Genomic DNA, 26,019 nt, shown 5'->3' with positions numbered 1-26,019 from the left:
CAACACTCCTCTTGGAAAATATTCGACAAGATGTCAGTGTTTCTGTGGGGATTTCTATCCAATCCTTTTTCTCTCTCTTGATGGGTTGTCCACACCAAAGCCATTCAAAAAGGCTCTTTTGGGCCTTGGACCAGTGAAAGCTAGCCCACCCCCTGATCAATAGTTAGAATGAACTTCTTAACATAGCCCTTCAATGGCAAAGAGAGTTTTCACAATGGACCAAAAAGCCACTCCAAGCAAAAAAAATATACCATTAAATTGCATTCAATAAATAAAAAAATAACATTAGTACATGTTGAGAGGGTATTATTTCATGAGCGGAGATAAAGAGGCGTGTCTTTATACTTTTGTCCATATTGTTTATGATATGTGAAACACTCCCCTCGACAGGATTTAGACAGTTTAAGATCAATTCAAACTGCAGTCATCAGCCCGAGATAATAGTTGAGAGTATCAGACAGGCAGATTTAGCTAATTGTCCATCTGACGATCGAGTGAGGTTCCATCCAACCAGCTGGCCCCAGCTGGTGCAGCACTGCTGTTTATTTAGCTGGACAACAGTGAGGTAATGGGGCGACAGACACAGACTGGCAGTGTTAACAGTAGCCTTGATCTATCGCTCCGCTCTCTATCTCTCACGCACACACATGCACACGCACGTGTCCTTATATGGTACCCGATGGCCATCTCATTGTTTACAACTTTTTTTCCATGTAAAGTGGTCACTTGAAAGTGGTGTGTGATTACCAAGTAGTGTACTATATAGAGCTGGGTGCAGAAATCGGTGTACAGTATCTTTCTGCTTGCATTGCTTTGCTTGTTTGGATAAACACTGTGTGCTGGATTATTTGTGGAAGCTGACTCTTAAAGCCTAAAAGCATCCAGACCACAGAATGTCAAACAACTATCATTTGGGTCAGTCTTTTATCACTAAAGCCCAGATCTTTTCTGTGTGGAAGTGAGGAAGAAGGCTTCCGTCGGTATAATCAGTGAAAGGTTGTCTTAAATTGTGCAAGAATTTGGTTTTCTATTTAAATATCCAGTCAACAATGGTTTGGATCTGATTTTAATTAACTCTGGATTGCAGCTAATTCTAAAGGATGCTTCAGTACACTTAACAAGCTTCCTAATACAGCACTATACTTGGCCAGTAATTGTATTTATTTATTTTTGTTCATTCAGTGGCTGGACACAGAGTTCGTCAGCTGAAATTGACAATATAACTGCCTAAAGATGGTGGAATGTCTGGGTTGTACATGCACCAGACCTACTTGAATATGATTGCCTTATTTTTGTGGTCTTAAGGAATATATTTTTTTTAAAAGTGAAGGAAAACTGGCCAAGAGAAGAAGAACGGTAGGCCTTTTCTTAGTAAAAAATAATTACACCATAGCACATGTTACACTAAGGTGTGTCCTGTATTCAGGATCATGGGTGTCTTCAAACTTCTAACTCAGTCTGTCTATTTAAAGGTTGAAAAGTAGTCATGGTGCTGTTTAGTATCATGAAGTGAACTTGGATGGACCATAGAATGCTAAGGAGAGAGCTGCCTCAGAATATAAGAAAGTCTATGTGTGAGTGTATGTATATGTATAGCATTTAAATGTTCTTCCTGTCAATAAATGTCACTGGCATAGACAGATGAACAAATATGCATTCTTTTCCTTCAATCCATCCATTTCCTTTTGCCTATCCGGGGCCGGGTAGCTGGCCGGGGGCAGCAGCTTTAGTAGAGAAGCCCAGATTTTTCTGTCCCCAGCCACTTCTTCCAGCTCTAGAAGGTGGGATGCCAAGGCGGTCCCAGACCAGCCGAGAGACGTAGTCTCCAGTGTGTCCTGACGTCTATTTGCGTCACGATGTCCGTGCGTCGCCGTTTCACTCGTTTTATTCAAATGCGGGCATACCTCTGTCCATTCACACATGTAAACAGGTTTTTCAGAATGACTCCGAAATCAGAATTTTGACCTTAACTCGAATATTGACTGCATGTAAACAGTCACCGTCTCACATTTGGAGGTGTTGATTTTCATCCCAACCACTTCACACTTGGGTGCGAATTGCTCCAGTGAGAGTTGGAGATCGCGGCTTGATGAAGCCAACAGTACCACCATCATCTGCAAAAACCAGAGATGCAAAACTGCGGTCACCAAACCAAACCCCCTCAACGCCTTGGCCGCGCCTGTAAATTCTCTCCATAAAAGTTATGAACAGAATCAGTGAAAAAGGGCAGCCTTGGCGGAGTCCAACCCTAACTGGAAATTAATCCGACTTCCTGCAAACAATGCGGACCAAACTCTGACATCGGCCGTACAGGGAACCAACAGCCCGTATCAAGGAGTTCGGTACCCAATACCCCCAAAGAACCCCCAAAAGAACACCCCGAGGGACACGGCTGAATGCCTTCCCATGGTCCACAAATCACATGTTGAGCGAACTCCCAAGCACCCTCGAGGACCCTGGTGCATTATTATTGATCGTATTGATGATTATATGATTCCTTATTTTCAGCAAATGAAAATTTTTGGGGGCGGCACGGTGGTCGACTGGTTAGCAAGTCCGCCTCACAGTTCAGAAGTCGTGGGTTCGGTCCCGGCTCCAGCCTCCCTGTGTGGAGTTTGCTTGTTCTCCCTGTGCTTGTGTGGGTTTTCTCCGGGTACTCCGGTTTCCTCCCACATTCCGAAAACATGCATGGTAAGTTGATTGGACACTCTAAATTGCCCCTAGGTGTGATTGTGAGTGCGGATGTTTGTCTTTGTGTGCCCTGCGATTGGCTGGCAACCAATTCAGGGTGTCCCCCGCCTACTGCCCGAAGACAGCTGGGATAGGCTCCAGCGCGCCCGCGACCCTTGTGAGGAGAAGCGGTATAGATAATGGATGGAATATTTTTGGGGGGAAAATAAAATGGCACAAAAATAGTCATTTGATGATTTCCCACAGCACACCTGATGATCCATTACGGCAGACTAAAGTGCTTATCGCTACTTACATTTTTTTAGGCCTGTATACACGGCATGTTAAACTAATCCAACGCCTCATGAGTTTGTTCCTCTCTATAGCAAATTATATACTGCATCCAACTAAAACAAGTTGACACATTTTAGCATGGAGAGTGTGTTGCGCCTTTCCACATATTACCTAATGTGTGTGAAAATGTCAGTGTCAATCAGAGCAGTGACCTTGTATTTTTTGCACACTAATCTCTATATCAATTTCTATGTCTGAAACAGAAAAAAAAGCCACAGAATCATATAGTCAGATACTATTTTTACAGGCTGACCGTAATTAAAGACAGCAGCACTTGCCACCGTCTGAGTGGAAACAGCTCCACGCTGTGTTTGGGAGAGCCGACTCTAAAAAAAGAGGTTCTGAAATGACCGATCAATTCTGAAGACAGCCTCAGGAATTTGTGTAACACTGTGTGCTTGCCCCTTCTTGCCTCCCACGGTCACATTAAGAGATCATGAGAAAACGTGCAGAAGCACCATTTTTTTGCTATGCAGGATCCCATATAAAGCACCAGGATGCAGACTATGTTCCAGAAGCCACATTTACCCTCGAGGATGGATGGCAGAGGGTGAGCCTGTCCCAGCCCGGCGGGTTGTTTTTAATGTGTCACACTATTTAGCATACGTTTGCCATAACCATAGTTTCGCTACGGTGCATTTTTGCAAATAGAAAAATAGAGCAAGTTTAAAACATCAATTAAAACAAAGTTATCCAGAATAATAAAAATCCTGCGGATACATATGAAAGTAAAATGTTATCTTTGGGCAAATGCATTTGTTGAATGTACAGTGTATTGCTGAATTTCCATTTGGAAGATACAGTATGCACATCTAACTGTGTCAAATGATGTGCCTTAGAGAGCCACACTAACACAGCGTTGCATTGAAAATACAGCTTGACAGGACAACTAAGAATAGTTCTCTGAGATATTTACCGGAACACTGGCGTTGCTCAGTTTGAGCATCTTCTCATTAAAAGCACCCTGGCTTGAGTGGCAGAGTGCGATTAGTACCAGCCACAGGCAGCGCCGCCCTGCAGAAACGCTTTGATTTACCTCCTTGGTTTGTGCCACTGCAGGAATGAGCCCTGCTGTCTGGATCTGAGACTTGTTAACTTGGGAAAATAAAAGCCTCAATTAAAAAAAAGAAAGAAAAAAGCAGACCATGTGCTAGACAAGTGGTCCTTGATTGTGAAAAACAAAGATCCTCGCGAATATTCAAGTCAAGCCGAACTTTCCCTCACTTTTCGACCTTGAGGTTAAACAATGTTACCATGACAACATGTTGCGTTTTGAAGATGCAAAATTTACTTTTAAACTGTGCCAAGCTCCTGATGGCTTCTACTACGATAATGGCAAATATGTACGCAGCAAAAGACATGGGAAGGTGCCAATAACATATAAGCCAACTTTGAATAGCTGCTGTCATGTCATTGTATAGACAAAGGAGTTAGAGGAAGTCAAGCCAAACATATTTTTTTTCCAGAATATCATCTATGCAGGCCCACTAGTCTAAACACGGCATTCTGATTAAAATCCACCCATTTTTAGCTAGCTCAGGGGGCGGCCATTTTGTCACTTCTGTCGACTGAAGATGACATCGAAGTTGCTCAGGGCTCAGATAACGACCGATCATGGCTCAGCTTCAGAAAACAGGTGAGCCGTGACTGTCGACAGAAGTGACAAAATGGCCGCGCCCTTGAGATGGCTAAAAGCTGATGCATTTGCTTATATCCCACAAACACAATATTAATCAGAATGCCGTATTTCAAATAGTGGGCCTGCATAGAACATATTCTGGAAAAAAGCGTTTGGGTTGACTCTCCCCTTTCAGCAAACTAGTTGAGGCTGGATCCACAGCACCTCTGCTGGATGCAACCATGTAGTGCACTCTATTTTACCAGCTTCAATGCCTGCAATGCAGAGATTACATTTCTATTTCAGCCCGCTTTGGCAGACCAGGTTCAGTTCTGTATAGTATTTTTCATGTTTCTACTATTGTTTGTGTACCACTACCAGTACCTTTAGTTGAGTAAGTTGTGGTACCGAAGCGGTGGACAAGGATAAAATGCAGTCCAATGAAAGCACACAATGTGTTATTGAAATCCACAATAGATTACAAAAGATGATTCAAATCTGAATGCTTTTCTTCTTTACGGATGTTACCAGACAACGCTGTATCACGTAACATCTCCTTTGTTGAATTAATTGCTAAATGACATTGTGTAATGCTGTTATGATCTCACACTAATTACGCAGCTGAAACAGGTCACACCACCTAACCAACCAATCCCTCTGTAAAAACGCAAGCCTTATCAATGTTCACACCATGACAACCCATAACATGGTAAGCTGTACAGGCCTTTACTACGCTTGCTGGAAATCTGTTGAGGTGAAGGCCAAAAACAACTTATGACATAATTTCCCTCAGGTGTTGTCACCTGATAGTATAACATGATTGGCCTGGTTTCATCCCCCTAAGATGTGTTAGTCCAGTGTGAGAGCTCCAGTTGGGAAACAAAAGGCGCACCTGTGCTTTCGGTCACTCTCTGACATAGGAGCCATCACATTGAGCTTGAAATGCACGCTTTGACCTCACGCCACGTTGTCTCGCCACACTCACCACACAAGGAATGTCACATTGTGCTGGTGAGCAGATTTACGGATGCATGCGCCTCCGCGTTAAGCAACGAAATGGCTCATGTGCACAAACATCTTATCGGAGAACTCTCACTATCTGTAACATCAAAATTGAGGTAGAAAAGTGCAGGTTGAAGATTGTAACAGGTGCTCTCTCTATGACAAAACATATTTTCTCAAGATTGTGGAGCTCACTCACCCCGGTGGAGCAGGAAAAAAAAAGATCACTTTGTTGTCGTGTATCTCCTCAGTGAGCTGTTGTGTGTGTCCCAAAATGCACTAAGTGCTGTGAGTTCTTGATTCCAGTGCTGCAGCTGCAGAATGACGCTCAGTGAGGAAACTCAAATAGGGTTACAGACTCCTCCCTACTTGCCTCACTCCCACACACACACACCTTACATTTTAAGTGACTTTAAAAAGGATAAAGACAAACACACACAAGCAGTGTGACAAAAAATTACAAAAAATAAGTGAGACACTCTAAACGTCATAAGGCAATCTAGTAGTCTTATCTCATAGAGTCTAGACCACCATTTAAAAACACCACAACAAAGAATGTTTTCTCACATCCGCATGCACGCTTACACTCTTTCACCCACAAATTCTAGTCCCCAGGCCAATTACATGCGCAAACATACCAAGCCAAAATAAACAAGACAGCTCAAACAATGCAAACAAAAGCCGGAAAGAAAGGAACAAGTTTGACTCAAAAATGAATACTAAAATTAAATAGGAATACAGTAAGTCTGATGATTATCATGAACCAAATGTACCATTACTTCTTAAAATGGAGGACAACCCCACAAAAAGGAGGCGCATAGAACATATTCTTCCCCTATAAGCCATACAGGGAACATGTTCAAGAGGTGAAGCTTGCCCATGTGCGGGGAGCCGCTCACTTCAAGCAGGCTGCACACCGAGCACTCTCGGCTGGAACTTGACGGAACTGGACAATCGTGAACAAATAAATCATCAGCTGAGCTCCAACAGCTCGTCACAACAGAAAAATGAAACTCCTGGCGTTCTTATCGGCAAACAGCGTTTTGAAGCCCCACCTATAATATTTTATTGACAGATAAAGCCACACCCCCTTTTTTAGTGACAGATACAAAGGAAATTATAAATGGACAGCGAACCCCAGCTATATCACGGTTTATTGTTTGCACCCTGTTACAGAGTACATTTTTAAGCTGACAATATTTGGAGCCGATATTCATTTTCATTAAAAAGGACAATATTGGCATCAAAATCGAAAGAAACATTTACCCTTAACTTTGTTGCAACGTCTTTCAGCATGTTTATTGAACAATTTTTCAGGTTTGCATCATGTTTATTTTTTTTTTTCTTTAAATTATTATTACACGAATGTTTAGACAATGGGCACGGTGGTCGACTGGTTAGCAAGTCCGCCTCACAGTTCAGAGGTCATGGGTTCGATCCCGGCCCCGGCCTCCCTGTGTAGGGTTTGCATGTTCTCCCCGTGCCTGCGTGTGTTTTCTCTGGGTACTCCAGTTTCCTCCCACATTCCAAAAAAAAACATGCTTGGTAGGTTAAGTGGACATTCTAAATTGCCCCTAGGTGTGATTGTAAGTGCGGATGTTTGTCTGTGTGCCCTGCGATTGGCTGGCAACCAATTCAGGGTATTCCCCGCCTACTGCCCGAAGACAGCTCGGATAGGCTCCAGCATGCCCGCGACCCTTGTGAGGATAAGCGGTATAGATAATGGATGGGATGGATGTTTGGACAATATACATCTCTGTTATAAAATTGGAACAAAAAGTTCAGGGAACCTCCAGGGTTGTCAGCATATCTTAAAAATGATAAATGAAAATTTAAACAATGCATCGCTCCATGTAGTTTTAAATCAGTCCCAAATGCAGAGATACAGTAGATACATTTTTGCATACATACTATACTAGAGATAGACCGACATGTTTTTTTCAGGGCCGTCAAGGTACTCGTCAAGGAGGCCGATAACTGATATTTGGAGTAGATATTAATTTTACGTGAAAAAGAAATATTGGCATCATCCATCCATCCATCCATTATCTACATCGCTTATCCTCACGAGGGTCGCGGGGAGTGCTGGAGCCTATCCTAGCTGTCTTCGAGCAGTAGACGGTGGACACCCCAAATTGGTTGCCAGCCAATCGCAGATATTGGCACCAAAATTGAAAAAAAAAAAAAAAAAGTAAAAACATGAAAACTCTTAATTTTGTTGGAACGTCTTTAAGCATATGTTTATTGAACAATTTTTCAGATTTGCACAATGTTTATTTCTTTTTTTTATTATTACTATAAATTTTTGATGATATACATCTTTGCTATAAAATTCCAACAAAAAGTTCAAGGCGCACCCAGGCTCATCAGCATGTCTTAAAAAGTTAAATGAAAACTTAAAAAAAAATAGCTCCTTATAGTTGTCTACAGTAAATGAAAATTTTAAAATTTCATAATGACAGAAATGGTAAACTTTCACATATATTGTTTTGCTTCCCACAGTTTTAAATGTATTATCGGCCAGCAGAGTTTTAAAAATATAAAAAGATATTGGTCAAAAAGTCAAATATCGGCCTATCCCTAATTCATGCAGTCCAAAATTATTAAATTCATTGAATTCAAAACTGCCAAAATAATATACAAAGCTCGAAATAATTCATTCCCGGAAAATATACAGGCAATGTTTACTGAAAGGGAGGGGAGCTATAATTTGAGGGGACAGCTAAATTTCAAGGTTCGCTATACACGCACAACAAAAAAGAGCTTTTGTATTAGTATTCATGGAGTTAAACTTTGCAATAAGTTAAGAATAAAAGTACAGAGAAGCCTAAACCTAAGACCGTTTAAAAACAAAGACATCATCTTCACAAAGTATAGACATTTAGAAAATCTCATGTAACATGGACATGTGTACATTACATTGGACTGTATATTTCTATTTATAAAATATTGTCTAAAAACTAATGTCATATTGTTGTATCATAGCAAGCTATTTTTATTGATATTCATACATAACGTCCTATAATACTTTGTATATTATAATGTTGTATGTCCAGCAGCTGTTTTGAATCATCGGTATATTTGTAATATTCATAACAGTTACAGTTTTTATTAAAACCAAATATTTAGAAAGTATTGTATAATTGTAGTAATCATAGTTTGTTTACTTTTATGTATGTATTTCTTTATTTATTCTTGAATACTGCACTGAATATTATAGGAAAAGTAGAATCTTACGTAAGGGGTAGGACTAGATAAGTTAAGACTTCCTTCTACCCTCTTCCGAGCATGTGACAGTTTGCTTTGCCTTGCCATATTTTTAATTTATGTTTCTGGTTATTTTCTTCCTTTTTTGACCTATGTATACTAATTCGCACATGTATACTTTTATTTCCATTTTCATTTGAATATTATTTGATTTACATGTCCGAAATAAAGACGCTCAATTCAATTGAATTCAATGAAGCGCAATTCACAGAAAGAAGAAGAGGAACACAGGATCACATGTAACACTTTCAATATTTGCTGTTCCCACAGCGCAGAGAGAATATACGCCTGTGAGTATTGTTGTATCTTTTTTTGTGCAGTCTGAAATGCTTTTCCAGGCCTTTACTGCATGAAGCCTCTTGCACTTCATAAGATAAGATCAACTTTATTGTCCCGAATGGGAAATTTGACTCGGGCTCACTGCCCACAGCTGCCAGTACGATGCAACACACATAAACATTCACACAAACACAAATCAACCACCTAAAAATTGAAAAATCCTCAACAAAATAAAAAGGCATGGCTATAACGCATACCAATGCCATAAATGACCATCATTGAATTTCTATTCTTGTGTGTTTCTGAGGGTTTGACATGCATGCTGTGTTGGGTTGAGGTCCAGAGATTGACCTAGTGAGTAGCAGCTAAATGAATTCTAAAGTCTACAAATCCATTTTCTTACAGAAAAATGCATACAAACTAATCGGGAGATGCTTCAACAAGACAATGATGCCAAACACACTAGCAAGACAACAAAGGATTTCATCGGGGGGGAGTGGAAGGTCTTAGACTGGACAAGTCAATCACCGGACCTTAACCCAACAGAGCATGCATTTTACCTCCTGAAGAGGAGTTTGAAGGGGGAAACGCCCAGAAACAAGCAACTAAAAGAGGAAAAGCATTTCAAATAAAGAATGCAACAGTCTGGTGAAGTGACTACGTCGCAGGCTTGAAGCGATTATTGCAAGTTAGGGTTACGCCACCAAATCGCAGGTGGGTCTGCAATGGATCCCTTGCAATAAACAAACAAAAAAAATCACATTTGCAATCACAGCCAACATAGTTGCAAATTGTGGGCACTCCATGAAAAGTAGTTGCAGAAAGCCGCACATTGCGCGACGTGAATGACGTTCGGCCACATCGCTCAGTCTGCTGACTCAACCAACAAAGCATGCAAAGAACATTAGTTTGTTTGCCAAGAGGACTAGATTGCTTTCTATATCTGTACGCAGGCACGTGAGGGTGCAATCGCTCGAGTGCAAATACCATTCAAATCAAAAAGACATGCAAACTGACGGAACGTCAGCTCACACGCAATTCCTTCCGCTCACGTAATACAAATGCCAGCATCAATTGCGTGTAGATAAAACGCAAATTTGCAAAAACAAAAATCTTGCCGTGGACTACTGTTGTCAGGCCGAATGTGACTTTATGGCCCAAAAAATAAACTGCCAGAAGCAACTGTTAACTGACATAAAAATCGAGTCTGGAGTTCAAGAAGCCAAACTAACGAGTTTAAGAGCATGAACATTGACACAATCATCATCAGGATAAAATGTCCAAAAATAAACACTTACACTCATGATGACTGAAAAAAAACATCACGATTTGTCAAGGCTCACTTTCTACATGTCGTTGCTTTGAACTAATAGTCGTGTCTAATAGTCGTAAAAGTGGCTGAAAGATAGGAGTCACGCTCATCTGCTGCTTTTCAGTTGGAGTAATCAAATATTGCTCGAAGACAGGGATGGGCAACTTCGCTGATGGACGGGGGGGCCACACTTTTTCATCAGCACTACCAGGGGCCCACATAAAACCACACCACTTCTGAACCAGTGATTTTTATAATGAACAAAATATGTGCATGTTTTTTTTTTTTTTAATTGAACCTCCATAACATCAATATCTTTGTAATATATTTCATGCTCACATGCATGCACTGTACATAAAAACGCATCAATGCATAAGACACATCCATCGGACCTGGTTTCTATCACTCTCAGATGCCCTACATCTCCCTATGGGATTAGGAGGCGTGTCTCCCATCTGGCTTTGTGTGAAGCTTTTGTTGTGTTCACCATAAATCTTGTGTGTGTGTGTGTGTGTGTGTGTGTTTGCGTGCGCGTCTGTGTGTGGTATAGAAAGTGTGACACATCACCATTAGCAGCCGGCAAGGGGACTACTACCAGACTCTGTTCAGATTAACCCTGCCTGATTTTCTAATCCATAAACCAACGTAAGATTAGACACACGTCGTTGGAGCATTGTCAGGAACTATAACAGCAGCCTCAAAATGAGGAAGAATGCACTGAACGAGAGGAAGGTGAACAGCGAGGTGAATGAGGCTGGGAAAGGCGGAGACAGCAATGCACACCGGTTTCAGAAAGGATGGGAACAAAGGCAAAATGTGAGAGAGGAATGAAGTAAGACAAGGATGAAAACGTTTGAGCACAGACCTGATGGGAAATGCTGAATGCCACTGTGTGCAAGAGAGATGGAGAGAAGAGAGAGAAAAAGAAAGGAAAAGAAAGAGAGAGAGAAAGAAAGAGGGAAAGAAAGAAAGAAAGAAAGAAAGAAAGAAAGAGGGAAAGAAAGAAAGAAAGAAAGAAAGAAAGAAAGAAAGAAAGAAAGAAAGAAAGAAAGAAAGAAAGAAAGAAAGAAAGAAGGTTTACCCATTCATTGCAAAAATGTTGAGAATTTTGTCTGAATTCAAGCAACAAGACACTAATATCTTGGTCTCACTTAAAAAAAAACCCAAAAAAGAAACTGCTTTGAAATTATGGTTAACCAATGTCTTGGTGTCAGAATATATTACATGTCTTCCGTGCTTCCGTCAATGCTCTGCAGAATTTGCAAAAGCAATATTTTCCTTGGCATACCATTTTACAGAACACTACCAGAAAGGTGGAGACCCCAAAATGTAGCAGGATAAAGTCTAGATTTAAAAATACTGTATAGAAAGCCCTTTTTTTTAAAATTTTATTTTAAAGGCGCTGTACCCATTTACATGGGGTGCTCTAGAATCAGCTGATATTTATAAATGAGTCGAAACTGACTGGCTCCCCAGCACATGAAGAGGTTTGAATAAAAACAGGTGAGCGTGGGTGGTGCATCTTACCTCTGGAGGGCTCGATTTTCACAGGAACACAGGCTTCTTCATCAGCACACTTGGACTGGAAACACACCCCGTTATCGTTCGTCTCTGCAACCACATGAGACAGAATTCGCTATTACAATGATGCAACCTAGATTTCGCTAAAGCATGAACATTGAAGTTGAAAAAACAAAAAAAAGCTAAAAAAAAAAAAAAAAAGAATAGGTTTAAAGTCACAGTCAAAGCCACCCAGTCCCTACAGGCCATATCCTATGCTGTAAAATGTAACAACAAAAAAGTCAGGAAAAGCCGAGGAGAACAGCTGAACTTTATTTGGGGATAATCAGAAGCACATTATAGTGTGCGGACTCCTGTTCAACGTGATGAGTTAGCCACATCACCAGTTACAGGAGAGTATGCACACTTGTGGAAATACATTATTTTTTACTTTCTTTACAGATAATAGTTCACATTAATAAGGGAAAAAGTTTAGAAATGTCCTCATTTTTTTATACCACAGAAACCTGTGCATCTCTCCACAAAAGACAATTATATACTTTTCTCAATACACAGGGTGCGATACGGGATGTTTTAAACGATTTTAAAATGTAACGAATCAATTCGGTTTTAGTCAGTGGGATTACGATTCAATTCGTTCGGTACAGTTGCGATTTTGTCATGTTTATTAATATGCAATAATATGCAATATGCAGGTTAATTAAATTCAGAGAAACAACAAATCATCCTGACACATGGGATGCGTTAGGGTTGAAGGTTGCAACAATTTTCAAAAGTAACAACTCATTCCATCGAATCAAAAACGATTGGAATCGTTTTTTGTTATACCCCTAATCGTCACTGTAACTGCATCCAAATGTTATTTTTCTTCTTTTGCAAGGAAAAATGGACAGCAGCATTTGTCAAGATGTGCCATGCGGATGGACACCAAAACAGGAATAGTTCCTTTCTTAATTCTTTAATGTCCATTTACAAATGCGCGGCATATCGCATACATACAAACAAACTCTGTGGTCCGCAGCCATCACATCGAAAACTGGAAATCTGGAGAGGTTTCTGTTAACTCTGATCAGAAGATAACTTGTTTACTTGGAAAATGCAAAGCAACAGCCTTTGGAGACAGAAACTAATTAGCCTGTCTGGGATATGTAGGGCATCGTCTATGGGGACAGCTAACAATCATTATACACAGACCGTTAATATGCACATAAAAGATTAAAGGGAAAATAGTATTAACAATGACGGGCTCAAAGGAGAATTAACCCCCCCTCAAACACACACACACAACTCAGACAATTAAAAAGCAACACTTTCACTGGCAAGTCAAATACGTGAAAAAAAAAGAACCAAAAGCTGCAAGACATGCAAAGCAGTTATGTGCAATAAATAAAGTGTGCCCCTAATAAAACGGACTTGTTGCCTCAGCAACCATCAATTCATGTTATTTGACAAGTGAGTTACATGACGGAATGTATATGATCATCATGTACTGTGTCATGTGTCAACATTTCTATAATTGCAACACTTGTTTTAGTCTCTATTTTCGGTTAATGGCAGACATGGAAATACAAAATGAACCGCTGTTGCTTCTGTTGCTAGCTTGCTCATTTTTTGTTTTCATTTCATTTGGTTGTCGTAGTACGACATACAGTACGAGAGGTGTGAATAACTTTGTGTTTGCTTTGCATTCTGAACTAAATGATTTGATTTCTTTGATTTAGATGTTTTAATGTGTTTCCAGCACATTTTCTATTCTTCATTTTAATATTATCGTGAGCCATCATTGATGATTTTCCTTGATTATTGCGTAATTGCTGGATAGGGATAGACCGATTATCGGCCGGGCCGATATTCTGCATTTTGACAAACATCGGCGTCGGCTTTTTTAAAAAATCTGATGGCCGATAATAAATCAATTTAAAATTGGGTCGAAATAAATTATTCATTACTTAATTTACTGTAGAAAATTCTTTGGTGCTATTGTATCAGTTTTCATTTCAACTTTTTAAGACAAGCTGACGACCCTGTGTGCTCCCTGAACTTGTTGTTAGAATTTTACAAAAAAAGATGAATGTATATCTTTATAATAATAATAAAAATGATTCAATTCATTTGCTTGGAAATATATGTGCAAGTCTCTTGTTTTTAAATAGGAATGTTGCGGACAAGAAAAGTGGACGAACTCAAAATAATGACAGAGAGTGTTATAAACCGTGTGTGTGTGTGTGTGTACGTGTGTGTAAAGAAGGGGGATATAATATTCTGGCTCAGGGATTAAACTAGAGCTTTCTCCAACCGCCATCTGGACCCTTCATGACCGGCATCCTGATGTTCACATCCACAAACACACACGCTGTAAGTTTCGTTATTATACTATAAACGCATGAAAGCAGCTTACACATCCATATTATGAGAACATTTGCATTAAGAAAGAACCTACACACTAAAGTGTGACACTTCCACCAGATGCTCGGCTCGGTGACCGTCATCACACCCCCGCTGTTGCCTCAAGTGGGGCAAGTGAAACCAAAATTGGTGTCCTTCTGCCCAAAACACAAAGTAACAACATCTTTCGTTTGTAGAGAAGGTGGAGGACGTTTAGTGTTCAGCAACTGGCTTGCTCCAAAACATCTTCCTTCCAAACTATCAACATCCTGTGTTTTTACATTCAACAACCTTTGGCCGTGGCGGACTGGACACAATCAGGTGCACATCCAATAGGCAGACACACGGTAAAAGCTGCTGACTGATTGTGGAGGGAAATGGACCTCAGCTTAGTCATTACCATTGCGCAACCTTTAGCTGAATGTCAACCTTGATGAAATGATAACTTGGCCGTGGGAGACACAAAAGCACTGTTGTGGAAAAAAAAAAAAAGATTCTGTTGTTGAATGTAGATGGCAAACATTATTTATGGAAAGTTACAAGAAATTCAAACCTGTTTTTCCTCTTTTGGGTGAGTTAATCATTTAGTATCACTGTCAGTAAACTATAAGCAAACTAAAAGCAAATGTAGAAACTAGAGATAGACCGATATGATTTATTCAGGACCGATACCGAAAGGAAACAAAAAGGAAAATATTGGCGTCAAAAAAAAAAAAATTAAACTCTTAACTCTGTTGAACGTTGTCTTTAAGCATATGATTATTGAACGATATTTTTAGATTTGCATGTTAATTTTTTTTGGTGTTTATTATAAATGTTTGCCAATATACATTGTTGTAAAATTCTAACAAAAAGGGAACTCACAGGGACATCTGCATGTCTAAAAAAGTTCAATGAAAACTGAAACGATAGCTCCATAAAGTTTTCGTGCAGTAAATAAAGTCTTTCAAAATTTTAAAATGACAGAAATGTTAAAATTTCACTCATCTTTGTTTTGATTTCAAACAAAAACAAAAAGTGCAAAGAGTGTTCCTAGGTCCAGTAGAATCGCTTATAAAGTTAACTGAAATTTTTAAATAAATAGTCCCTTGAAATTAACAGTTTCAAATTGATTTATTATCGGCCATCAGATTTTTTTTAAAAAGGCCGATGCCGATATTCGTAAACACAGAAGATCGGAGCCCGGCCTATTATCGGTCCATCCCTAGTAGAAATCACGTGTTGCTCAAACATTGACATACAGGGTGTCTTCGGTATACGAACTGAGTTCACTTCCTATCATGGCAACATAGCCTGCATTTGTACCTCGGAACACACTTTTCGACGATTACAATCCTACACAAACGAAAGTGGAAAAGTAGAAAAAAAAGAGCACACCCAAAATACTGCACTAATACTTAGCATCAATTTTCAGTATGCTGAAATGACCCAGACGGAAGTGAATACGGAGATCAAAGGAGTTTTGCTCCAGGTGATCTGGCATGACTCCTCCTTGTCTGGCTCCAAGTCAGCCCCACTGATCATTCAGAAACTCCAAAATTGCATTGCTGAATGCACGATGTCGGACATTGTTTCTCCCTGGCATGCCACTGTGCGTGCCAGTTTGTACCGGCCTTTCAGACACGCTATTTAAAGACACAAAATCAGCCAATATGATTCATCTTGAGAAATAAATACTGCGTGTGCCAAATGAATTTCAATATCCTCAATTCTGTTATATCTGCAAATGCCAATAAAGACTAATTCTGAATTCATATGTTCCTCCCAGAACACGTGTGGCAATTTTGGCAGATGTAATTATGGGTACGCCCGGATAGTAGACCAGCTTCCACATTTGTTTGCAATAGCAATCAAGTTTGGCCTGTTTTTGCATGTAAACCTTTAGGAGAGCAGGCCCTATGAGTGCAATTTTTATAATCACGTACGTATGTTTGTAGGCTTCATATTTACCACAACTATGATCTCATAATTTGACCATACAAACGGTTGCAAACACATTTTTCTGTGTTGGCCTTCTCCATAGCAACAAGGTGACATAGGCAGAGTGAAGAGTCGTCTTTGTGACAGTAGCTTTGTGCTACCACTATTGAAAATGTCACATCAACTCAAAGTGCTCAAACGCAGCATGATTTGCCCCAAATCAATCTTCAGTCCACGAGAATTCAAACACTTTGAAAATGGTTCGAACATAATGCAGCATACGTGTTTGATTCCTGCAATAAAATTCAAAAGCTCCCGTGCGGGCCAACAAAAAGTAAACAAAAGGCTTCTAATCTGCCCAACTCGTTAACTAGACACAAAAAAAAAGTCCACAGTACCTGAGCACACTTGCTTCCAAAAATGCAACGCTTTCCACATACTGAACGCCACACGATGATCATCCATCTTGCTAATTTTGTTCACATCTGAGGTTGTCCTCTTGAAAATAGTCCAGATTTATTCAACTACAGGTTGGCTTGACGGCGAGGCGAATGTATTTACCATCACAGTACCTGCCCCGTCACTTTGTAAACCGGTTTCCTAGAAACCAGGTATGACGGGGAAAAGAAGAGGAGGGCTAAGCTGACCTAATAGACTTACTCAGTCAGTTTGAATATTTCACCGAGAATAAATGAAGGGCAAAGCTCGGCTGTGAGTAGGAAAGAGTCGATGAGGGACACCAAAGCAGAGGACAAAATCTCTGAGGTGCTACGTGTCGTCGGTGAGGTAGCTGAGAGAGTATTCGCAAGTGGAAAGATGGAAATTAGCAAGCCACAACAAGTCCTGGTTAACACCAATCTGCAATCACGCATTTGATCCATTATGTACAAAGTTTTTTGTCTGGGCAAGTTGTCTCTCCAGAGAAACCATGCTAAATAACTGCGATTACAAATGACGGTGTATCGATAAATACGGCCACCACCTAGATACCGACTACATAACTCATTCAGTACCAGACTTTTTCAGACCCTCTGTGAAATGACATAAATATGTCATTGGGATAAAATGAGTTAATCTACTTTTAAATCAGTCCCAAATGCAGAGATAGATACATTTTTGCATACGTACTATACTAGAGATAGACCGATATGTTTTTTTCAGGCCGATGCCGATTATTACTCGTCAAGGAGGCCGATAACCAATATTTGGAGCCGATATTAATTTTCTGTGAAAAAGAAAATATTGGAATCAAAATTTAAAAAAAATTAAAACTCAACTTTGTTGGAACGTCTTTAAGCATATGTTTATTGAACAATTTTTCAGATTTGCACAATGTTTCTTTCTTTTTTTTATTATTACTAGGCATTTTTGACAATATACATCTTTGCTATAAAATTCTAACAAAAAGTTCAGGGAGCACCCAGGATCATCAGCATGTCTTTAAAAAGTTAAATGAAAACTTAAAAAAAAATAGCTCCATATAGTTTTCTACAGTGAATGAAGTCCTCCAAAATTTCACATCTTTTTTTTTAGTTCAACACACTTTTAAATTGATTTATTATCGGCCATCAGATATTTAAAAGAGGCAGATGCCGATATTTGTCAAAACGGCAAATATTGGTGCCGATAATTGGCCCACCGATAATCGCTCCGACCGATAATCGGTCTATCCGTATACTATACATAGTCTGGTAAATATGCAAACCCAGACTGTGGCGTGCATACCACAAAAACAGTTGTTAAGTGACAAGAAAAATGGATAGCATGTGAAGACTGGGTGAAATGTACTTAATCCAGAGTACCACACCACAAAAAACAAAAGAAAAGAAATGGCTACACATGACAACAACATAGAAATAAGGCCCTTCCCCAAAAAGCAGCATATAGCATCGAAATGGAAACATCACCAAGACAACCAATTTTGCAGTGAAAAAGCTAACGCTAAGCATAGTTTTCTTAGATTAACCACTATAATTCAGATGAAATTTGCACATAAAGGAACATGGGGACTACATTTACATGCCAGGTCATGCTGCGGCTAATGTGTCTTCCCTTTTCATGCCCCTCAGACGAGACCTTGGTTATCGAATGAGAGCAGATGTAGCTGCGTCCCCGCTCTCCTGTCCACACAGAATTGACAATTACCAAAGACTTATGGGTCATCCACATTCATAATTGAGTGAGAATTAAATGACCTTGTAGAGCTTTTTACGTAGCTGAAACAACCAGATGAGACCCTTTGTGTAGAGAAAATCTAATTTGTTGATTTCTCTCATCAACATAAAAACAGACTCCCTCCAAATCTTCCATACATTTCCGTCTATATTGGAACATCCCTAAAGTCAACTTGCAAGGCATCTCGCAAAGACAAAGATATGAAGCAAGCAAGCCAGGTGAATTATGTAAAGAGTAGAGAAAGACCGCTATGTTTTTTTCAGGGCCGATTCCGATTATTAGTAGTCAAGGAGGCCGATAACCGATATTTGGAGCAGATATTAATTTACAGTAAAATTGCATAAGCTTTATTTTATCATTATCAGAGCTGGGCATTCCGTGCCAGGGATGGAACGTTCCCATTTTGTGGATGGTCGGATGGAGAACGAGAACTCTTTTAAAAAGGTTTTCGTATGTTTTGTAGGTTTTCGTCCCGTTCCGTCCCTCTGGGCTGGCTGACGTGTTATGTTGGGTTCTTTTAAAAAGCAAGGCTGCCTTACTAAGCTTGTACAACACTAGAGAGATCTTTTTCATTTGCGTTCCCTGCCTGCAGTATTATTGTCACAGGAATAGTCTCCCCTCTGGTGGACGCCCATTTCACTGACGAGGGAAAAAAAAAACAACCTGAAAGCTATGACCCAGAAGTGGAAGACGTTTGTTCTCCTCCTAAAATAACATTGCTTTATTTTGCAGAAAATATTTTTATTGTGAAATAAAGCAGAGGGCAGGCGGACCGATAGAATGTAAGGACGAAAGCGCTTTAAAAGGACAAGGACGGACGGGTACCCAGGTCGGAGGAAGGACTGGCAAAAAAGGGTAATATGCCCAGCTCTGATAAATTTTTGAAAATATACATCATTTTTGTAAAATTCTAACCAAGTTCGGGGAACTCCCAGGGTCGTCAGCATGTCTTTATTCATTATATCTCAATGACATATTCATAGTACATGTCATGTCACAGACGGTCTGAAGAAGTCTGGTACTGAATGAGTTAAAAATGTACATGAAAACTCAAACAACAACTCCCTAGTTTCTACAGTAACTTAAGTTCCGCAAAATTTCAAAATGACAGAAATTTCACTTATCTTTGTTTTGATTTCAAACAAATACAAAAGGTGCACAGTGTTCCCAGGGTCAGACGAATCTCTAAATTTGATTTATTATCGGCCATGAGATGCCGATAATCGGCCCGACCTATAATCGGTCTATCCCTAGTAAAGAGACATGTTTATTTAGTGAAAAAGACTGAGAAAACATTTCTGGTTCTGCCTATTTGCCACAAATATTCATTCATTTACAGTAATTCCTATACTGCGTATCTCCTTCAGGGTCACGGGTGAGCTGGGCGCTATGCAAGCTGACTTTGGGCAGAAGGCCGACTACACCCTGGACAGTTTGCCAATCAGTTGCGGGCACATATGGAGACAGACAACCACTCATCCTCACACTCATTCTGTCACTAAGTGGGAACTGAACCCAAATTGTCAAGTCAGGCGATTGTGCCACTTGGCCCTTAGTGACTCGCCACCAACACGTGTGCTATGACTTTGGTCTAACTCGTTTGATTGTGGATCAGAATGAAAAAGAGACCAATTGTTAGATTGAGTGTGCAACACCCGTTCTCAGTCTATATGAATACTTCCCCCTTTTCACTCTGCCTCTTCTTTCTGTCATCCCCTTGCTGCGTCCCCCTGTGACCTACCAGTCCATGGCGGAAAACAGATCACAGCCACCCGGCGGCGGCGTCTAAATGTGTCAATCAATAGGCTGTTTGTCCAATCAGCACATCTCACTGGGCCTCAGCAGACTTCTCATAGATGAACAACAGGGCTTAATCATAGTGAGCACTTCCCTGGCAAGCCGCGCTATATACTGTAGATGATGAAGTGAAATTGACACTCCCAATGCTATAATAATTTCTTATCGCTTCCAAGCAGTTTCCAAGCAGTCATTTCCATTTTAAGCCTTTTTCCATTTTCCATCCCAAAATAGCTCTTAAAGTTCCATCTATGAAGCAAAAGTACTTCCTGAGTTTAAAACATCTCCAAAAATAACCTCATGAGAAATTCTCACAACACAAAACATTCTATTGGTCATCTGTTGATGGCGTCGGTTCAATGCAGGCTAAAAGGCATGAAGCCGCTTTCACAAACGGAGGAGGAGCAGATGACATTTGGTAAAGGTTGATCGAAACAAGGTGGAATCATGAGACGAGGACTTTTTTTCCACATACTGTACACCTGTACGCCGTACGCCGCATCGTATCTTATGACTTGGACATTCATAACCGACCTTCTGACAACAATAAGTGATGGAAAACCACGCATTTCACACAGCTTTCACACACACGTGTCACTGAACTGATTTAGATTAGGTTTTAGCCTATCCAAGTAATACAGAGAAATGCATGTATATTAGATCCAAAGAATCGTAATTTGGATAAATACTAAATTGTAGTTAACAAAGTTCCTACATAATGTATGTCTGAATTTTGGCACAAATGCTGAATTGCAAAAGAATTGCAGTATACTGAATTATGAACACGACTCAGATTTCACTTGATGCATAATGCATGAAGTAAATAGTGAATATTGTGCCCCATCAAACGGCAGAGAGAGAACTCAAACAAGATCATTGTGTTCGGCAAGATTCTTGTGTTGAGTATGAATGAGCCTCTCTGACTCGAGGCTCGGGAGCCCACATTCTCAGCACTGAACTGGAATGCGCAGAATAGCCTTCTGCTGAAAGCCCAGCCTGAAGCAACAACATGCTGAGACTTATGGAGATATAAAAATGAATGAATACCATTTTACTCGATAGAAAGCAGCTCGTTAATGTGGAAGTAAGAACAGATGGGTTTACAGTAATTCGGGCCTGCCTTAAGTTGTGAAGTGTAATTTACTTTAAAGGGGAAGTCAACCTAAACATATTTTTTTCAAGAATATGTTCGATGCAAGCGCAATAGTTGAAGCAAGGCATTCTGATCAATATTGCGTTAGTGGACCCTGCTGGGAGCATATTCTTGAAAAAAATATGTTTGGGTTGATTTTAATGCCACTTTGGCAAATACAATCAGACAGTGGACGTAAGTGTCAAAATTAATCGATGCCTTTCTGTGCTCTGCTCATGTACTGATCCATTTGCCTACTTATTTTGGCTGCTATGATGCCTGATAGGAGCCTCCATGTGGTGCCGAGGCAGGTTATATGTGGGTAGTTTGATGGAGTTGCACCCTGGGGGGGCGGCCTTCATGATGAGGCCTGTCTGACCTTGGGTTTGCCATTATGGTTGGGGCCCCTGATTTTAGCAGCTGGTTCATTTGTGCTGCCAGACGTTCGTGGAGCGCAGTTAGCTTCTTTAGCCAGGAGGCATGACTCATGCCGGGTCCTGGTGCTGTCCAGCTCTTCATCTTCGACACTCTTGCTTGGATATCCGCCACTGTTATGATGACTGGTTTTTCTTCTGGGATGTTGCTGTACTGTTTGTAAATCTGCCAGCCATTGGGCATTGGGATTGTGTGACGCTTCCTTCTCCCAAATACTCATCCAGTATTGCTCTGCCTCTGCCTTGAGTGGGTCTGTTTCGGTCTTTTTACAGACACACTGAATAGACCTTAGCTAACAACTATCCACAGTACGATCAAAATGCTTTTGAAGCAGTTTTGGAAAAAAAAAAAAAATTCTGTGTCTCAAAACCTGTTTTACACAAACACACAAGTGACAAGATCGCACGCACACATACAGACCGCACTTCATCTGACACCTCATTGGGTAATAAGGTGTCAAACAGAATCAGCATTTCTGGTTGGTGCCATGGGAGCTCAGCAGAAAGACAAACCTCTGTACAAAGGAGAGGACAAAACAGCAACTTGACTCGCTGCCAAAAAAGGAGCCGGTGACTTTGCATTGGGCATGACATAGCATTTAATTTCGACTTTGGCCTTTACAGCACGAGGAAGACTAAAAACACAACAAAAAAACTAACAAATTAATTAATATGGTAAAAAGGAGAAAAATAGTGGTAATGAAATGAGGCCATGACAGATGAGACTTAATGTACACACGTAGCTTCTGAGACATCAGCTCTATTTGCATGTACATGACGATTCACTGTGTGCTGCCTTCTTCCCCCTTTTAGTTTCACTTGGGAAACATGTTCTCTTTTTAATATGCACACGTTTCACTTCACACCACGTGCCCATTTCTCCGTACCAGTGAGACCACAAATGATTTGACCATCTCCACAGAAGATAAGAACGTAACAAAAATGATGATGAGGAACAGTAGCTACATGTTGGCACATCAAAATCACAAACTTTCATGCGACCCAACCAGGGATCTACATTAACTTTTGAACTGGTAGCACTGGTGCGACCAAATGAAAAAGTTGGGTGCACCAGCAGAGAAAATCGCACCCTTTTTCGAGGTGGTACACCGTGACCATATTTGCCGATGTATACTCGTCTCAGTTGGCATAGAATAGTTTCATATGATGTAAAGATTGACAGCGACTCAAACTATGATATTTGCAAAATACTTTACTGGAATCAGAACAGTCTGCAACAAGCAGCAGTTGACAAAACATATAACTACATAACTTTAAAAGAAGACATTGGTGGGGAAAAAAGAAGTGGACATCATTTTGTTCAACGCAGCTCTTATAGTGAGACCTCGTAACCCTCTTCGCGTTGGGAAAACCAAAGCTTCACAGCTTGCCTAGCATCATAATCAAGTCTGGCCCCTCAACACTGCTTTGGATTAGGTCCTCCAAAGCAGCGTTTCCCCAACCAGGGGTATTTTTGCACATTGGAGGGTGTGTGTGTAAACTCATTAAATCTCAGTTGACAGATGAAAATAAAATACAACTATTGTAGGGGGTCTAAATATTATTGCTGTTCAGTTTTCTGTTCCTAATGTTTCAAGTTTAATGACTGTCTAAAGGGCACTCATTTGAAGCATCCACTCTAAAAACAGTTGGGTTAAAAATAACACAATCGTGGGTGAAAAATTGACCGATCCTCTAATTGGGTCAATTTGACCCACCTTCTTGCATTGTTTTGTAAAAAAACAGCCCGATTTTGGGGATTGTTTTGTACAAAACTACCTATTTTTTGGGTTGTTTTCTGCAATAATAACCCATAAAATTGGGTCAAATTGACCCACAGTGGATCCGTCCATTTTTTACCCAAAATTGTGTTATTTTTAACCCAACTGTTATTTATAACAAATGCATGTTTATTCTTTATTTTGATTCATACTTTGTTTGATTTTGTATCCTTTAATGCCAAGGCAACACATTAATTTTTTTATTAATTTGTGTTAAAAAAGAAGACAATGCCCAAGATTTTGTTTTCTAATTTAATAATCGGTTGAAAAGGAGAAAAGACAGAAAGGCATAGCTGAGCTTTTAATTTTAAATGGTCTGTTGTGACTAGAATATTGGGTCTAGCCTCTATCAAATCGATCACTGCTTCTGACAGGACCGCCGGCGTCAGATTTCATAGATCTCATTGTCCCTTCCTGATGAGATGAGATTGTGAGCTGTGGGCCGAAGTCATGTCAGAACTACATTAATGTGTATGTCTGCACATTTGAGTTGGAGTAGCCTGACGGCTGTTGCCAGCCAAGTACTCGCTGCTATGCATTCGCTGCTAGTGGCTAGCCGCTAACGCCGGTGACTTGTGCCAGATGACAACGTAATTAGCTAGCGGTTTCGTAGTGTCCTTAATTAGCGATTGAATATGATTCCGTGGTGTTGTGTTGATGTTGGAAGCTATGTGAACATACTAGCTGACTGCCAAGGCTGGTAGTGATACAGCTTCTGTTAAAACAGGTGATCCGTAGTTGCCATGGCAGTGATGGACACCATTCCCCTCATTATAACCAGTAGACCAACAACACGTTACTGACGTTATTTTAAGCACAATAAAGTAAACAAGTTTCTTTAAATGTTTCTAATAAATAAAAGCAAACAAGCATTCATCTATCCGAACCCTGTCCATCCATGGACTATTACTATCACCAAGAGATCGTATTACAATCAGTAATGACGAGGTGACTTTAAATCAGTTTCTAGTCAGCTCAGCAACAGCGGGCAACAGTGAACACACACACACACACACACACACACACACACACACAGACAGACATGCACATGACTGTACTAACACACTCAACAGTGCATATTTTCCCATAGCTGATGCTCCAGTCAAAGAGAACAGCTACCTGTTCTAAACAGCATCAGTCTCTCCAATGGAAAAGGAGTGTGTGTGTTGCAGATTTTTAGCGCATTTCCCTACAGCTGAGAGGCTCACCTTGCAGCATACACACAAGACGTGTGCCCCCTCCTTCATTAACCAGCAGCCTCAGCAAACCAGCTGTGTATGTGTGTGTGTGTATGTGTGTGCTGCACCAACAACACCTTTCTGGTGCGCCACCGCTTCACATGTCAGCCCACTCAACCCAACGCCCCACGGCTACAATGTGCATGCCAGTAGGAAGCACTAACCTGAGTGGGGATTGTGTCCGGTCACACAAGTCGGGTTCAGAGTGGAAAATGTACTCGCACCGGAAAAAAAGGATCACCCTGTGTGGTGCGACGCTTTCAGAGCCGGTGGGCAGGTTCAGGCTGCTCTTACACCGATGCCTGGCTGCGTTGCTCGCATCCTCCCTTCCTTCCGTCGCTCGCTCCCTCCTCTCACTTGCTGGCTCAGTGACAGTGACTCACCCTTCAGCTCAACCTCTCATCTTGCACTCTCTCTCTCTCTCTCCCTTTTCCTTTCTGCTTCTCGCACTGCTCTGCCTTCCTCTCCACAGCGACGGAAGATAATCACATTCCAGCGGAGATGGGGCATATGGTGGGGGAGCGCCAGTCAGCCCACAAGCAGAGCAAAGCCCCCTCTGTGCGTGTGTGTCGCATGGACAATCAGTCCCATTGTGTGGGTCGAGGGGAGGGCCAGTAAGAGGGGAGGAAGCCAATGGCCACACTCATCTGCTGCCCCTGGATACTGCTGCTGGCCATAGTGCACAGAAGATGCGGATCGCCACGCTCACCAACCCCCTCTGAGGAAAGAGGGGGTCGTGTGACACGAGAGAAGAGGCACAGCGAGAGATGATGAAGAATTGATCCGTTTGAGAGAAAAGTCATCTTCAGAGCCCCTCAGCGGCGTTGCCGGCGTGTGTCATCATATGCTTTAAATTTCAGGCTAAACTGCACGCACAAATTGACCCAGGAGAGGATATGTAAACAAGACCACATTGGCAAAAAAAATACTTACTGTTTAAGCACTGTGGAAATATCCATCAAAAATTAAGTTCGTTTTGGGTTGTGTAATGATCGAAAGAACTGCTCACATTTTTATTTCAAGTGCTCTTGGTCTTCCAAGAAAAAATGGTGAACTTCAACACAGGAACACATCTTGTGAAATATGTAAAAAGAAGAATATATAATGATGACAAAGAATGAGTCAATTGACCTT

General features: G+C 40.7%; 1 protein-coding gene across 4 annotated transcripts in view; it reads right to left on the bottom strand.

Moving 5' to 3' along the window:
- fgd4a (FYVE, RhoGEF and PH domain containing 4a) overlaps window positions 1-26,019 on the bottom strand; it is a 54,190-nt gene that overhangs the window by 16,968 nt on the left and 11,203 nt on the right. The window contains exons 1-3 of one of the 4 annotated variants that reach the window (XM_086027669.1): window positions 25,050-25,435; window positions 12,030-12,113; window positions 11,368-11,390 (exon numbers count right to left, since the gene is read on the bottom strand). Coding sequence is in view for 2 of the 4 variants with exons in the window: in XM_086027667.1 (XP_085883793.1) it covers window positions 12,030-12,113; window positions 16,727-16,793 (151 nt within the window). In the remaining 2 variants the exon portion in view is untranslated. Of the gene's footprint in view, window positions 1-5,843; window positions 5,951-11,367; window positions 11,391-12,029; window positions 12,114-16,726; window positions 16,893-25,049; window positions 25,436-26,019 lie in introns of those variants that run through there. The other 3 variants (XM_086027667.1, XM_086027668.1, XM_086027670.1) reach the window with 3 other exon arrangements.

Source organism: Filicampus tigris, chromosome 4 (assembly GCF_054856515.1).
Source record: "Filicampus tigris isolate MCC_2025a chromosome 4, RoL_Ftig_1.0, whole genome shotgun sequence".
Lineage (NCBI taxonomy): Eukaryota > Metazoa > Chordata > Actinopteri > Syngnathiformes > Syngnathidae > Filicampus > Filicampus tigris.
Note: the sequence above shows the minus strand (reverse complement) of the source record. Positions and strands in the feature narration are given on the sequence as shown.